At 23.7% G+C, this 17,467-nt stretch overlaps 4 protein-coding genes across 4 annotated transcripts; 2 read left to right on the top strand and 2 right to left on the bottom strand. All coding sequences in view use genetic code 6, as the record gives it.

Annotated features, from left to right (window-relative positions):
* Positions 1-494: 494 nt before the first annotated feature.
* TTHERM_00420470 (hypothetical protein) lies at positions 495-1,823 on the top strand (the record flags this gene model as incomplete). Its single annotated transcript, XM_001033302.3, has 1 exon — positions 495-1,823. One exon carries the CDS (start codon positions 495-497, stop codon positions 1,821-1,823), a length of 1,329 nt encoding a protein of 442 aa, XP_001033302.1.
* A 1,300-nt stretch (positions 1,824-3,123) lies between these two features.
* On the bottom strand, positions 3,124-4,650 carry TTHERM_00420460 (transmembrane protein, putative; the record flags this gene model as incomplete). Its single annotated transcript, XM_001033301.1, has 1 exon — positions 3,124-4,650. The coding sequence occupies one exon, from the start codon at positions 4,648-4,650 to the stop codon at positions 3,124-3,126; it is 1,527 nt and encodes a 508-aa protein (XP_001033301.1).
* Positions 4,651-5,861: 1,211 nt separating this feature from the next.
* Positions 5,862-10,865, bottom strand: TTHERM_00420450 (hypothetical protein; the record flags this gene model as incomplete). The annotated part of the gene is made up of 24 exons (XM_001033300.2): positions 5,862-5,934; positions 6,004-6,440; positions 6,535-6,699; positions 6,752-6,905; positions 6,980-7,324; positions 7,381-7,488; positions 7,539-7,768; positions 7,825-7,894; positions 7,936-8,019; positions 8,075-8,185; positions 8,242-8,331; positions 8,387-8,476; positions 8,525-8,620; positions 8,671-8,766; positions 8,958-9,044; positions 9,098-9,490; positions 9,558-9,635; positions 9,692-10,019; positions 10,075-10,151; positions 10,205-10,273; positions 10,342-10,398; positions 10,452-10,553; positions 10,622-10,774; positions 10,834-10,865. 24 exons carry the CDS (start codon positions 10,863-10,865, stop codon positions 5,862-5,864), a joined length of 3,525 nt encoding a protein of 1,174 aa, XP_001033300.2.
* A 1,834-nt stretch (positions 10,866-12,699) lies between these two features.
* Positions 12,700-17,076, top strand: TTHERM_00420440 (Serine/Threonine kinase domain protein; the record flags this gene model as incomplete). The annotated part of the gene is made up of 4 exons (XM_001033299.2): positions 12,700-13,168; positions 13,625-13,950; positions 14,089-14,663; positions 14,748-17,076. The coding sequence occupies 4 exons, from the start codon at positions 12,700-12,702 to the stop codon at positions 17,074-17,076; spliced, it is 3,699 nt and encodes a 1,232-aa protein (XP_001033299.2).
* Between the last annotated feature and the right edge of the window lie 391 nt (positions 17,077-17,467).

The raw sequence follows: 17,467 nt of genomic DNA, 5'->3' as shown, positions 1-17,467 counted from the left end.
ATATTTTAATAAATTTAAAATATATAATTATTCTAAAGTTTGAAATACTAAATTTTGAAGGTGAAAGTCATTAGAATTAATTTAATTATTATAAACTTATTTTATAAATACTGTTTAAGTGTAAATTAAGCCTTTTAAATATTTGTAATCCAGCTAATAAAGTAAGTTCAATTATTTTATACCTGAATTAATCTAAAAAAAGGTGAAATTTATTCTTATTAGTCATTTTTTAATGTATTTGAACTAGTTCTTACAATTTCTTTTATGAATTCTAAAAGGATATAATCTAAATAAACCAATATATTTAATCTACAACAATCTTAATGAAATATGCATCGCAATAATAAATTAAATTTCTAAATTGCATATATTAAAGGCAGTATTTCCTATTTTTCTATTAGAAAATTATAAAAAATAGTCAATACTTTTAATCAAAGATAAAATAGATAATTACTAATCTTTATACTCCATTTAAAAACATTTGAAATATTAAAATGATCAGGCAAGAATTAATGTTAGAATCAGATGAAAAAATTGCCACTGATATTGAAGAATAATCTTATTGTTAGTCTGATTTGTAAAATGCTAACTAAATTACTGAGAGCAAAAACAGTCTTGCAAATGACTCAAATGAAAACTTACTCCATGATAATAATATTGAGAGAAATGATGGAGCTTTGAGGGTTATTCACAATCTAAGAATAAAAAAAACTATCGCTAAATTAAGCAAATCGCAGTCAAAAAGATTCACTAAAAAGTAGTTAATGATAGTACCTTATTAGCCATTATTTAAAGAGATTAGTTAAGATCATTTAATCACTTTATATGGATGCTTAGAAGTAGAGACCTACTATAAAGACTATGAGGATCCTTTTCATGATAATTTAATTTTATATGTTGAAAGAATGCATAGCCCTATATATGTGGTTAAAGATTTCTAATTATCAGTTGTTGATATAGTTTTAAACCCTTTATCCTCTTGCGGTATTGTGGATTTTTAATTTCTAATTGATAGGTTCATTAAGATGTAAAATTAAGACTATCTTGAGCTTGCTTAAGAGTTAACAGTATATTAATATATAGTAAAAAGTTATTTGTTACCTCAAATATCTATTTAGAAGGCTAAAATGATAAAGAGTGCCAAAAAGAAAGAGGATTTTGCGTAGTTGTAAGAGCAATTTGTTAAATATTTTAAGTAATGGATTAAGGATAATTTAGATCCTTCAGCATTTTATGATTATGAACTTTACAGAACTAACTACATAACAGGTGAAATTGAATTATTTAAATCTGGATTTAGCTTCTCTCTATGTAGTTTGCTAGGCATTGAAATCAACTAAATAGAAAATTTAGTATATCGTGGTTAAAACTACTATAACGAAAAAACAGGGGATTTTCGCTTGAAATTTTTTTTACTAGTTATGTAAGCCCTAAACAATGAAATAAAAGAAACAGAACCATAACCATTTATTCTAAGAACATATGATGGGATTGTTATAAACTGCAAGGTAGTTTTATAGCAAGTAACTTTTGATGATAGGCCAAGTTGGATAGAAAAGTACGATTTATATGGTCTAATAATTCGTTTCGATATAAGTGTTCAATAAATAAAAGCTATTTTAGACATTAGAACAAGCTAAAACAATTTAGATTTAGAATAAAATTCAGTTTAAGCTCCATTTTCAGTAGAATATCAAATGTATTCTGAGTTATTCTTGGAGAAATTCTATCCTGAACTTTTTAATAGTAATATATTTGAAAATGATAAAAATAATAAATAAAATAGAAAGCCTCCAGTAAGAAAAGGAATAGTAATTAGCTGAAATACTAAAATTATAAATAAATAAATAAAATCACTTGCTCTTTGTGCTATTAAGTACTTACTAATAATTCAAAATTATGTACTCGGTTAGCACCTTACTTAATAAAGGAGCAAGTCAGCAATTTAATGAAAAATACAACTAAAAATTCTGTTTAAAACTAATATAGATTTGTATTAATATAAAAAGTATAAATTTTTGATCAAAAATCATTTAAATTAATTAATTAAGATTGCTAAAAAATAACAATTGACATCACTTTTATTCATAATGGTTAATAAAAAAGTAATTCTTACTTTTTAAGAAACTCTCATTAAAAATATTAAATAATATAATTTGGAAATTAAATTAAAAATTTACAAATAATTAAATTCTTTATAAAGAGAAAAAATATTTTTATATGAATTTTTATTTTCTATCTTTAAAAAATAAGTATTATTAATTATTCTCATAAATATTATTTTAAACTTAAAGGAAAGCCTAAAGTTTTTTGTAAAAATTATGATTTTTTTATCCTTAACTAAATTTATTTGTTTAATTGATTATATTGGTTTATTTTTAAAAATGTGAAATTTTATAAAATAGAAATAGATTTTATATTCATTTGTTTATCTTTTTTCATAATTTTAAGTTCAAAACTTTTGTTAAAATTCATCTTTGACAGGTTTCTATTTTAAAGAAAATACCAATTTATAGGCTGATTAATTCAATAATAATGAGTTGATTTTCTATATTCAGAACATTATAATGCGAATAAATTAGATAACATATTTAATTAAAAGAATTTAATTTCACATTTAATAGAATATATTTTCAATTTTCTACTTTCAGATATAATTTTCTTATCATATTTATATATTAAAAATGTTTGCTTTTATGCTAGAACTTAAAATCTATTAAATTTAAAAGAAAAAAATTATTTATAATTAGACAAAGGATTTATGCATCCCTTTTTTATTTGTATTATCAAAGGAACATTTATTAAATAATTTTGAATTAAACTAATTTTAGTTATAGTAAGGCTAGACTTGAAATACTTTAAATAATAAGATTATTAAGGAGAAATAAATAATATTATCAAATTAAGATTTATATGATTAATTGAATAAAATGTTTAAAAGTTGAATGAGTTGGATTTATGATAAAAAAACATAAAATTTGATGACATGCTTGCTGCTAATTAATTAACTAAAAAATATTAAATTATATATTGCATATTAAATTAGAAAATAGAAGTTTTTCTTTGTACTAATTTATTTTCTACTTATTTTATTGCTAGTTATTATATAAATCAATCAACAAATCACTCTCTAGTATCCATTTGAATGAGGGGTTACTAGGTAGATTCTTGATTTTCTTATTGGCTATTTCTCTTAACATGAGTTTGGACCATGGCCATTTGAGGGGGGAGCTATTGATCACCCTATTCAATTTCGCTTTGCTTCTTTTCAAAGTCTGACATATAGGTCATCTTTGAAACGTATATTGCTGTAATTAATGTGACAATACCGAAGGTGATGAAGACGGAGACACCCATTTGATTCATGAATACGTAGTACAAGGGCATCATACTACCGAAAATGAGAGAGCAAATGTTGGAAAGAGAGAAGAGGATGAGTAAGAACTTGAATGGGACCTAGTTAGGCATATCAATAAGCAAACAAGAAACGAAGATCTTGCTGTAAGCCTTGGAAATGAGGATAGGAGCCATAGTCAAGAAGTAGCTTGTACGAGTTGAAGTAGTGTTGTGAGGGAAGAATGCAGAAGAGATTTGAATAATTGCTGTAACAATAGCAGTCCAGAACATTAAATCTTTGACACGGTTGTTGTTACGGCAGTAGACAGCTAAGAAGAATGCAACAAAAGCTGAACCGAAATCAAAAATAGCAGTAACAAACAAATTCTTATAAAAAGTACCAACAGTGATATCATTGAATACCAAGAAAGTAGTAGTATAAGCACAGTTACTGCCTACCCAACAGAGGAAGTAAACGATACTATTCATCATCCATCTTTCAGAAGAGAGTAATTCCTTCAAGTGAGAAAGGAAGGTAGAAATTAAATCAAGACCTTCAATACGAGAGTTCTTAGATTTTTCAACGGTTTGGTCAACAGTTTCGTCATCTCTGTAGTCGTACATGTTGTAAAAAACGAGAACAAGGATAAGAAGAGGAATAGCAGTGAATTTAGTTAAATGATTTCTCCAATCGCTAGAGACATAAGCAAAACCAATGTAAACAATACCGAAGAGGGGCATCATACATCCAAGAATAACTGGAGCCCAGTTGTTGATGTCAGCAGAGTAGATATCGCAAATGTAAGCGTACTATTGGCCAAAATAGAAAGCAAAGAGGAAATTCCAAGCAAAGAGAATGGCAGAAATAGAAATTATGTTCAAATCAGAATAATTGACTGAGAAAAGAACAATAACTTCAGCGAGGACGGTGTAGAGAATCATACGAGACTTGATTTTCTTGGGGAAATCGTAGAGCATGATTAAAATATAACCCAAAATTTAACCGCCCATAGCTAAACCAAGGATAGAGGCGACAGTGAGTTGCTTGTCACAAACAAAATCGAATTATTAAGTAATACTTTAAATGTGGATTTCGTCAGGATATCTATATTTGTATTTATTTGCACACATTTGTTCTACAGTACAAGGGGTGTAGGTGCCATCAATTTCACACTCCATATCTTGAGGATTTTAGAACAAGAATGGAATACTATTCATAACAGGACCTTAGAAAGCCCAAATTAAGCACATAACGTAGAACTAACACTTCATTTTGTAAGAAGTGTTAGGGAAGAAGTCCTTATCCCAAAACATTTATGTAGTCTTTAACCTAAATAACCTAAAGATACTATTCTTTTAAAAAGGTAATAAATGCTATTACTTTTTTCTTTAATATTTATTTTTATACTGATTATAATAATTATTATCAAATAACAATCAATTCCTTTCTTAAATCCAAATAAAATTAATATAAATTATATCTTTTTTTAACAAACACTTTCTTTTCTTTCTCTTCAAAATCTTTTCTCTCATCAATTTAGATAATAAATAAAAATAAAATCCATCAATATTGGTTGATAGACTTCTAATCTAGACCTATTGATTACTTCCAAATAAAAAGTCATTTAAGAAAAAAAAATTCAAAAAATTTTAAAGAGGTATTAATTTGCTTTGGAGTATCAGTTCTATCAATCAATCAATTAATTGATTGATTAATAAATAAAAAAATAAAAAGAAAGCGGAAAATCTCTTGAAAAAAAATATTTGAAATAGGTTTGCTTTTTTAAAAATTGTTAAAAAATTATTTGGGGAGAAAACCTTTAATAGTTGTTGTTGTTTTCTAGATAAAATAATGCATTTTAATTATATCTTAATCGAGAAAAATCTATTGATTCTGCTCGTAATGATATACTAATGCAAAAGTCCGTTCGTTCGCAAAATTTAATCAAATATATCAAAAAAATTGTTATTATTTTTAATTTCCATTTGTTATCGAGAAAATAACCATATAAATAGGTTCATGTAAAAGGTATCAATTGTTTTCTGCAAACAAAAACAATAAATGTTGATTCTAGATATCTACCCTCTAAGACTCATAGTTTAAATTTAACAAATAAATTAATGTCTCAGAAATCAATTATAGAATAGAATAAATTGTTTATTTTACGCTAGTAAATATACTTTTGAAATAGACTAAATATGTTTTTCAAAAATTTAAGTCTAAAGTTAAAATTTTTCTAGGCCGTTAAATAAAACTCCTACCATTTGCCTAACAATATGTTAAGTAACTTTACTCATAGAACTAAAAAATGAAATTATCAGAATGAGACACTTAGTAAATGCAAATAATTTTGTTTTACTATCACCCAAAAGTATTTTTTTTAAATTTATGAATAAATAGTCTTATACATTCTTAAAATTACAAAAGTAAAAATATTAATTAAAGCTAGATTTTATTTTTCTACTCCTTACTTTCTCAAAAGTAAAAAAGTAGATATCTTAAATATTTTAAAATTCATTCAATATCACATAAAAAATTCATCAAGCTGCACATTTTTATCTGAAGCGTTTAAAAACTAAAATGCAAATGAGTCATTTCTTTATTAATATGTTAAAAAAAATTATATTTTTTTCTAATTTAAGCCTAAAATAATAAATTATATTTACCCTTGATCTATGCTTATAGGTTCAGTATAAATTATAAACCTATTTACATCAAGAAAATCTTCTTCTCCAACATTCTCGAAACCTATTTATCCACCAACAAAGCTCTCTATAAAATCATTATATTGAATGTCTATCTGTGGGAGCTGAGGAGTTAGCCCAAGCTTTATCATGTCATAGTATATTTCTGATCTATAAAACTAGTTGAGCTTTTTAAATGCGATAGATTAGTTCAACAGTTTCTACCTACAAAATTATCTGTAACATATAAAGAGAGAAAACACAAAAAGATAATTAAAAGTTCTATTATATCTGAAAATTTTAGAATCGCTTTGAATAATAAATTTCTGTAGCATTTTCATAGTGCTTAACTATTTAATAAATTCACCGATTCCCACTTTTTCTTAAAGCTTTTTACATTTCAAAATTAAGCTTATTTCCTATTGTTTAAAATTAAATTGATTTAATGAATGATTGATTGATTTATCATTCTATTTTAAAAAATACTATCAAAATTGATAAAAATAATTTTACAAAGATATAGTTTTGGTTAGTTTTCAGGAATTCATTAACTATTACAATTGAACTACAGTCATATAGTAATATTTGAATACATCCTTATTTAATGGGCTAATCTTACAAGAATTTAAATTCAACCTGAGGGAAAGACAAACTGTATTAATTTAGGCAGCTTTATATCTATTATAATAAAATATCATTTGAAATTCAAATTAAAAAAGCAGTTATTTACTTTTAAAAATTGTAAGAAAGAAGCGGGGATCTGTAAATTAGCATTAAAAGTAGATATTAATTTGGTGTGAAAGAATGCTAATTTAGACATTGAATTAATTAAAGGACTTATCAAATTAACTGAATCTAACAAAATACTAGATGTTTAATTTTATCTAAAAAATATTTTTAAAAATTATTCATTAAAATAACAAGTTAATTTTTAAATTTATAAAATAATGAATCTTACGGGTATATATCTAGCTTTAAAGAGTCTATCAAGCTTAACTATGGTAAGAAGCAGATAAGTACTTTAATTTCAAAAAAACTATGCAATAAATCTAACTTCATTTTAATTTTAGTAGTCTGGCAAAAATTGTTTTCTATTAAATTTGATTGATTTTAAAATTCGAGATAATTTAGTGTTTTGCAATTTTGATAAATTGAGCTCACATAATTTTTTATTTTTTAAATGTTTTCATCTGTTTAACTGCTATTTTATTCAAAAAGGAATGAAGTATTTATCTTAAATTAAACTAAATTTTTCATAGCAGAACAGGTTTCTAAAATAGCAACTAGCAAGTCAAGATTAATCCTTTTAAATCATTAAATTTTTTATCAAATAATTTTCATAAATTTTGAATGAATTACATCTTAAAGCTTAAACTGACGTATTGTAATTGATTGTATTTTTACAAAAAATTTGATAATTCATAATATTAGTTGATAAATTTATCTTGTTCATTGAGATTGATATTACTTTTTTAAATTTATAATGAATTTAATTAGATTTTTAAAATGATATTTACATCATTTAGAAATTAAAGATTTTCATCTAATCTTTGAGATTGTCATATTATATCAAACTTTAAAGCACATTATTTTAAAATTAAATATCTTATTCAAAATTATTTTTGAAAAGTTGACTATTTTTATACAAGCAATCACCTGCATTTAATAAAATTTCATAATTTTCTCTCAAAAAATAAAAAGTGAGGTTGTTCACATCAATATAAATACTCAGATTTTTATTGTCTTACTTAATAAAATATAATAAAAATTATTATATTTGCATTTACTTTTAATTATTTTTACATTTTCGCCAGTTAAAATGCTTTGTAAAGACTATTTAATTGAATATGAGTTCTAAGTATAATGCTATTCTCTTTATAATTTATTAAAAAAGGAAAGGAATATTTAATTTACCCTAGATTTAGCCTTAAATTTTAAATTGAAGGTAGCTTACAGCTGTCAAGAATGATTTAATCACAATCAAAAGATGAGTTTAGTCTGTATATTTATTAAAAAACTTTTGAAAAACTAATTTAATTTTTAGATAATTTACTGAAAATTTATTTCTAGTTGTTTCAAAAACTTTAAATATTTTAGATTTGAAAAAAGATTTTCTTGCAACTTGTAATTCTCCTTTACCTTTATATTGAGAGAAGCCATGATACTTTTAATTTTAATTAATAAAAAATTATTTTTTCTTCTACCAAAGCAATAAAATACTTTTTAAAGACAATTTTTAGGTATTCTAATTTTAGTAAATATTTTAAACAATTAAATAGAGAATCTCCATCTTATAAATTAATATTATCCCTATTGAATAAAATAAATTAGAATTAAATTTAAGGATAATTTAAAGATTATTTACGAAAAAACAACAATTGTCAGGCTTATTAAATTTGTTTAATACTATAGCCCTTAGCTTATTGATTAGCATATGTTACAAATCTTGACATTTCTTTATTAAAAGAAATTTAAAATTCAAATGTCAAAAAATTAATCTTACTATAAAAATTTTAGTTTTATATTTAGCACTTTCAAATTAATTTAATTTTTTAAAGCAACTTCTAAATATTCTTCCTATTTCTTTTCAGTAAGCAAACTTTTATAAATAAATAATTCTTATTATTTAACATACTAGTTTTAATTTACTTTGGTCCAGTAAGCTCAAGCGTTTCTAATTACTTTAATTAATTTAAAATTCCAAAAAATTATTTTGTTTATTAGTCATCCAGCTAACTTTAGGTACTATTTTTAAAATATAATTTATAATTGTAAATTAAAATACTATAAATCCTCATTAATTAATTAACTAACTAATTAAATAACTAACAATTAAACACATTAATTAGATTTTTGAAATTCAAACTTAAAATATTTTAGAGTTTGAAATGAAATAAAAATTAATAAGGATTTATATTATAATAAATAAAGTTTACCTGAAAAATCCACTGAAAGATTTTAAATATTAAAGGGTTGAAAAACTCTTCCAAAGGTGTAAGAGTTTATTTACATTAGCCTTTTAGCTTATTTAATAATTAATTAGAAAATTGAATTTAAAATAAACAGATAAATATACCAATCATAACTTAAAATTAGTTCTGTAATGCTTTCTCGATCAGAAGAAATCATCAAATTAAAAAAATCTAACTCATATTTCTGTATATTTCCTTATTTTAAAGTAAAATAGAGAATTTATTGTTCTAATTTAAGGTCGAAGCAAGGCGTTGTTAAACATATATTTTTAAGCTATTTTGATTGCATTTAAATCAAAAATTCATATGTAGTTTATAGAGAATAAACATCTTCTTAAAAAAATAATTTGCTCCTCACCTTAGAGTTTTTCATGCTTAATGTGTTTGACTTGTTACAAATATTTAAAGAGACATCAATAAGAATAATCTTAGCAAGTTTTTATAAAGATAAACCTAGGATTAATTACTACATAACTTCATCAGTTAGATAACAATTCCTATTTATTTTTTAAGTTAATTTTAAATAAGATTACATAATTTTTTTATTAATATTTAATAAGTTACATTAAATGGAGCTTAATAACTTAAAATTGAATGTTTTCAAATATTTCCTTTAAGCTTCTTACAATATTTATCTCTTTCCTAAAAATTAAAAGAATTTTGTTAAATTTGTTAAAGTAATAAATAAATAATTTTACATGAATATGCTAATACTTTATAATTTCTATTAATAAATGTCTGTAATAGTTTAAATCGAGTCATCTAACTCTAAATCTGAGAGTATTTCAAAATTAATTTCATCAATTTCTACTTAGTATGTTTTTAGAAATTAGATTATCACATCTCTCACTATATTATCAACTTCCTTTTGTTTTGTCTAATACGTTAAGGATTTTAAATAATAATTATATTAAATGGTTATTTCGTCCAGCTAAATCTTGATGATTTTTTGGTTTTTGAATATTTTTTATAGAAATTTCAGCATTAGATCCGAATCAAAAAAGCATAATTAGACTATAATTCTGACTTTTTTTAAAATATTAAAAATAGGTTTAAGAAAATTAGTTAGGAAAAGAATTACTCTCATTAATATTTTCAAATATTAAATCATTCTAATTTATATCTGCTATTTCTTCATTAGAAATGTCCATGAAAGAGCTTATTTATACATAAGATATAAGTATTTTAAATTTGCTTTGAAATAAAAATACTTTATTTGCTAAATGCTAAGTTTTTTAAGATTCTACAAAAAGGATTCATTTTAACTGATCATTTCATTTCTATTAGAAGTATTTAATTGAAATAATATATTGATTAGGAAAGTAAATCACTAATTATATGTATTTACACGCTTTTCTATGTGCATTATTTCTAAAATAAAGATAGAATTTTTACTGATTAGCAGCTGTTTAAATTAAAATTGCTAAAATATAAAACCATTTTAAAAAAATTTGTTACTTTTAAAATATCAAGATAAGTTCTTCTAGTTGATAAAATTTAGCTAGCAGCTCTTTAAATTATAATAATCCTTTGTATTCATCTTCCAGTGAAAAACAATTACTATATATTTAAAATCAATTTGATTTTATTTTTCAGATAAAATAACCTCTAATGCAAAAAAAAATTACGAAATAAATCTCATCTCTAGAACTTTAATATGATATAAATCAGAAAATTCAGGTGGTATTGTATTAAAAAAAGAGATAGCTTCTACTTCCAAAGTTATTGTATTAATTAATTTGAAATTGGAAATGGTTCTTAATATTAGCTTTGTGTTCTCTCTAATAATAGAACAAAAAAATTTAAAATCTAAAGTCACAACTATTCTGTAAAACATTACTATGACTCTAACTTAATATAAATTTGACTCATTCTTTATAGTTAATATGTCTTTCAGCAATTAAAGTTTATCAATTATGTTTAATCTAATATACTGCCAAAAACTAATTCCTACTTATGTAAAAAAATTAAAACCTAATTAATATGTAAAAATGAATTGATTAATTAAATTAGTAAATATTCTGTAAAATTTAAATTACACGCCCAAATAATATTTATTATATTATTAAACTAAGATAAGATAGCTAACCAATATTTAAAACGTAATTTATATATTTTATTAAAATATTTAAAATAATCAATCATTTAAAATATTATTTCATCATAGAGTCTCAAAAATGATAATTTTTTCTTTTTATTGCTCTACTTTAGTAAATAAAATATTTCTTATGCCTATCTCTAATATATTTACTTATTATTATAATAACACGTCAAACTTTCAAAATGTAATCATTAAAGTAACAATCAATATGATGAAATTATTAAATTTGCTACAATATTTAAAATAATTTGGTGTAATTTATTTTATTAATAAAAATAAAAGTTTAAATAAAAAGTTTTTTTCATAGTAAATAAAATTCATATTTTTTTCTTATAAATCTTGTAAATGAATTTATTAAATTAAATATTAAAATATATAGGCTGTTTGAAATATCTCCAACTTTTATAAAATGGTAAGCAATATATAAAATTTTTAAATTAAAAAAAACTTTAGGTATTTACAAAAAAATTTTAACCCTGTGAACACTGCCTATAATCCTATTAACAAGTTTGGTAATTATAAATAAGTTAAAAGTAAGATTTGCTACCTCATTTAATTATAATTTATTTAAGAAAAAAAATAAATATTTTTTCATACTTTAATTAAAATAAGTGAATTTTATTTTAAGAAAGGAGATAATAAAATTTAATGGCAATTATCTATTTATTAACAGAATATTTCCTTTTTTAGAATATAAGAATAGGTTAATAGTAATAATTACTTTAATTTTAATTTTAAATAAATGTAGCTAATAATTAACACAAAAAATTTATTATATAAAAATATTATATTTTTATTTTTACAGAAATTAAACTGATAAATAAGATTTGCTTTTTTTTGTTTGAATTTATTGTAGACTATTTTTGTTTCTTATTAAAAATTCAACAATTATTTTGTAATTAATTCGAACCAGGTAAAATTTGCAGTAAAGATATGTTTCACAATTATGCAAAACTAGTAATATGTTTATATAATTTTCTATTTTAAAGATACATAATTATTAATTTTATGATATGGAAAATGATTTTATCTGAATTTAGTAAAAAATTATTAGATAATTTTTAAATGTTTATATTCTATTTTGTACTTAGAACTATATTAAATTTCCTTTTAACATTTCAAATAAAAAAATTATTTACCACATATTTTTATGATCTAATAAATTCAGTAAGCGCATTTCAATAAAATAATAAATAGTATCACTAACCAGCTTTATTGACTATGAATTAAATTGAATCAGTTTAAAAAATAAAGAATAATTTCTAATATATTTTAATGTAAAAAAAATAATGATACTTAAATGAGTTCTTCAACGTAATTCAAAATTATGGAAAAAATTCTAAATAATATGTGCTAATAAATTAACTAATTCATTCATTCATACACTCATAAACACTTTTGTATTTAATTTCTTTTTAAAAATCAAAAAGTAAAGATTAATAATATTAAGAAAATAAGAAACAAATAATAAATTGTTAAGATAGAAAGTATAGTTAAGAAATAATATTTTTGTTAACAAAACCAATTAGAAATACAAGGATAAAGACTTAAAAAAAATAGGTTTAAATAGCAAAAATTAGAATTTATTCTTGAGAGAAGGAAGTAATGCTATAAAGAGTTAAAAGTTTGTCACCAGCAAAAATGAGTAGAAATAAAACCCCAAATAGCTCTTCTTAATTCATTAACGGATAAATGAGCAGAGAATATAAAGATGAATTAAATTAATTGGTTTACATAATTTACTTAGATGAAGATAATAGCATCGAAGTAAGAGTACCCAAAGATAGCTCTGTAGCCAGATTAACTTAGAGAGTCAAAGCTTTGGCCTAACAAATTCTCTTTCCAAACTATGAAAATATAGTCTGCTTGGAAACTGTTGGTGAAAATGAAGTTATAGATTACTATTTAACTCAGCCTAATAAAAAAGTTAATCAGATAAGAGAAAACATCCTTCTTAAGCCAGTTTATGCATAAAAAAGCGATAAGGCTAACCAAAAAGAATAAGAATTAAATATTCATGACTTCACTTTCTTAAAGTGCTTGGGAAAGGGAGGTACATCTGATGTGTTTTTAGGTAATTATTCAATTTTATCTTTCATTTCTATCTTGCTTAATTTTAAATATCCTCATGAAAAAATAAATGTGTTTGCTTTTTAATAAAGCTTCTCAAAATTATTATTTAATCAGCTATTATTAAGCAAATTATGGGATTGAATTATCTCTAAAAATATTCAAAAAATTTAAAACCTACTAATTAATTTTTAACATAATCAAAGAAAATTACAAAGTTGAATGCTTATTTTCAAATTGGTATGCTTTGTATTAAATATCTAACAATCTATCTATCTATATATCAATCAATCAATCTAACTAACTAAATAATCAAGCAAATAATTAATATTTTAGGGAGATAAATTCAAAAATTACTAAACAAATGAAAATATTTGAACTTTCATCAAGCTAATTTAAAAATATTTTTGAAAATGCTACTAATTGAAAATGTAAATAAAATTATTATTCTTTAAAACAGTTAGACATAGAGAATCTTGTAAATTATTTGCCCTCAAAATGATTCCCAAAACTCATTTGAGTGAATATAAAAGATTAGAGTAGTTATTGCGTGAAAGAAAAATTTTAATTGACGCTGCAAAAGCACCATTCATTGCAAGTCTTCATGCATGCTTTGAATCTGAGTATCACCTGAATTTCCTTTTAGAATTCTATTGTGGAGGAGAGCTCTTCTTTCACCTTTAAAATCGTAAATTAACAGAAAATGAATCAAAATTTTACTTTGTAGAAATTTTGATTTGCTTTGAGTATCTTCACTCGAATAAGATTCTTTACAGAGATTTGAAAGTAAACATATAAATTAATAATTTTTTTTATTAATTTTGAAGATAATTTTCTAACAGATAATTCTTTAAATAAAATTAAAAATTATGTATTTATTTATGCTATTAGGTTTATTAATTGATAATTTTTTTTAAAAATTAGCCTGAAAATATTGTATTGGATATGGATGGTCATGTTAGATTGACAGACTTTGGTCTTTCTAAAATTGGAATGCATAGAGAAGAGATGACTGATTCATTCTGCGGTTCTCCCGAATATATGGCACCTGAAGTCTTGTTGCGTTAAGGCTACAACTATTCAGTTGACTTCTATACACTTGGTGCCTTTTTATATGAGTTAGTTACTGGATTGCCTCCATTCTATGCTAACAATACTGAAACTATATTGAAAAATATTGCAAATGAAGAACTCGAAGTTCCAGATTATTTAAATCCTCATCTAAGAGAGTTACTCTACTAGTTGCTTGATAAGAGACCAAATCATAGAATAAAATCATTTGAAGACATTAAGTCATGCAAATGGTTTAGTGATGTGAATTGGAAGGATATTCTAAACTTAAAGATTTAGCCTCCTATACAAATAGACATAAATCAATCATATATACACTCTGAATTTAGAGAAATACAAGTACCAAACATCACCTCTCGTAAAAATAACAAAGAATCTCTTTTCAGCTTTTTTTATTACGTAAATCCTACCTCCGTAAAATTGTTAAGGTATTAATATTTTCTGATATATTCTTTAAAAATAAAGACAATCAATCCTTTTAAAATTATATATTAAATTTTTAAAAATTATAGCAGACAAAACCTTTTGGAAATAGAAATAGAGAAAGAACCAAATAATACTCAAGTGAACACTTAAGGAAGAGAAAGCTTCCCAATGACTACATAAAATAATCACTCTCAAAGTACATTACAGAATGATAAAAGATCTTAATAAAAGAAAATGCACAATTCAATGCAATCTCATCAGACATCAGCAGCTCCAAGCTATTCAAGATAACAAGGTGCAATACATCACCAACAAAATTCTTTTAATATTTAAGATACTAGTTAAAATAATAAAAGTAACTGTGTAGGTGTTTCTCAAAGTGGGGTATATAATATTAATGCAGGCATAAATAGCAATAACAACAATAACAATAGCTATTACTTTACAAATACTACTAATGTTAATAGCGGTTTAAATACAAATATTAACAATATTTCTTATGGAAACGGGCAAAGTCAAATTGGTATTAACTAAAATGAGCAGTGCCCTAGCTCTTCAAGAAATAGTGTTCCAATTAAATTATCAAATGGAATTTCAAATCAAAGCTATTCGAATTCTACATCCACAACAACGACAAATGCAAATAATTAATTTATCTAACAGTTTACATCATAGAAGCGCACAAATACAGAAAATAGTGCTTCGCGTAATTAGGCTAGCAGTTAGTAAAATACAGCTAAGAAAAGCACTTCTAACAAACCTAGCTTTATAGCTAATAATAGCATAGGTGGTTCTGTTTATGGAACAAATAATCATAACATGAGCAACTAAAATGCTCACTTAGGAATGAATATGTCAAATACTTTAAATGGTAATATTGCAGTTGCAGCAGCTATGCTTAAACCTTAAAATAAATTTTTAGATTTAGATATTTTGAAAAATGGTTATAATAATGTACAGACTTAAATTAAGGACAAGTCTGTTGATTCTGCAGCTCTTATTAAGAGTTTCCTGAAGGGTTAGATGAGCTTTTCTACAAAAAGCTTAAAAAATAATAGTGGGACAGGTGTAAATTCTAATGCACCTAACTCTCATCATCTGAATTACCATCAAATTAACTAACTAGCATAAAATTAAGCTCAAATGAATCAATATGGTGGAACCACAACAAATTCAACTGCTGCCCATCACGCAGTTTCTTCTTCTTAAGATAAAAAGAGATATATGTCTCCTTGCTATTCCCCTAAGAATTATCAGATGTTGGAGGCAAAAAGACCAGTTACTGCATCTAATGCTAATGCTAAAAAGAAAGCCCCATTAGAAAAGAGAGAAGACTCTCTTTCGATCATACATCCTGCCTCCAACAGTGTACGTAATGATAATACTTATTGCAGTAATTCTTTGTAAAATGATTTGTAGCCAATTAGCAGTACTATTGGATAGAATTAATCTAATTAGCTTTAATCCCATCTTCTATCTTATCCCCCAAATAGTGCAACAAGCTCATATTCAAACAATATGAACAGTACAAACACAGCTAATACTACAACAAATTCTTAAACTAATTCTAACAACAATAATTAAAAATCTATCTCTAATGCTGCTGCAAAATCTCTATCTTTTTAGTCGAAAAATATTTATGCTACAACAACAACTACGACTCCTTCAGCTGCTATGAGCAGTAAAATTAGTAATAATCACAACATCCACTCAATCAATAATAAAGAAAATAATTATTAAATAGGTGGGGCTATCTAAAAGAAAAAGAATAGCTGTGGGAACATGACAGGTCTCTCTTCAACTAACTTGGCAAAGGTGGCTCAATCTTCTCTTTTGTTGCCTTCAAGCTCTTTAGGAGGTAGCATAACCACTAGTATAACAACAACCAATCTTCATAGAAACAATGTGTCTTCATCAGAATCATCTAGTGGTCCATATCAATCTCTAGGACAATCTTCAAATTTGAATATCCCTTCAATAATGTCTTCATAATAATAAATTTAGTCTAATTCTATGCTCTAGCATTACCTTACTTCTGATTTAAATATGATGTCTTCTGGCTCTAACAACCAGTAATCTTTGCAAAGAATTAATCCAAACATGATTAAATCAGCGACTAAAAAAACTCACAATAAGTAAAAATCAAATTAAAACAGCAGAAAATCATTAGAACCTTAACACAAAAAATTGTCAATAAATGATAACTTATACTCTGCTAAAAACAATTTTATTAAATATTTTGAAGACATAACATCATAAAGTAAAAAGCAGTCTTTACTTTCAACTAATGTTTCTAAATCACAGAAATCATCTATGAAGGACTCTTAGACTCCCCAGAAAGCTTTAGATTTTGGAATGATTCCTTCTTCCACAACTAATTTGAACAAAAGACACACTTTACATGGAAATTTTTGAAAAAAAAATGAATTAAAGTCAAAAAAATTTGATTTGTATTTATAACTTAACTAAATTAAAAAATTTCACATCAAAATAATGAAAACATTATTTATAATTAATATTAATTAATTAAGATTTTAAAGTATATATAATTACATGCTGTATATTTAGTAAATAAGTATCCCAAATAAATAAATACTTTTTGGTATTCATTTTTTTGCTAATTTTTTAATCCAAAATTTAACATTCTCTCCAAACAAAAAAATTGATTTTAAAATATTATTTTATATATTTAAATTAAATTATTAATTACTTTTTTTTTGATTAAACTTAATAAAGATTTTATATTTTTATAAATTGAAAATATTATTTGCTTTAGTTACAAATTATAAATGAAATATTTATTTTT

The sequence above is a fragment of the Tetrahymena thermophila genome, assembly GCF_000189635.1.
Source record: "Tetrahymena thermophila SB210 genomic scaffold scf_8254475, whole genome shotgun sequence".
NCBI classification, from domain to species: domain Eukaryota; phylum Ciliophora; class Oligohymenophorea; order Hymenostomatida; family Tetrahymenidae; genus Tetrahymena; species Tetrahymena thermophila.
The sequence above is the reverse complement of the archived record's forward strand: the minus strand, read 5'-3'. Positions and strand labels throughout refer to the sequence as shown.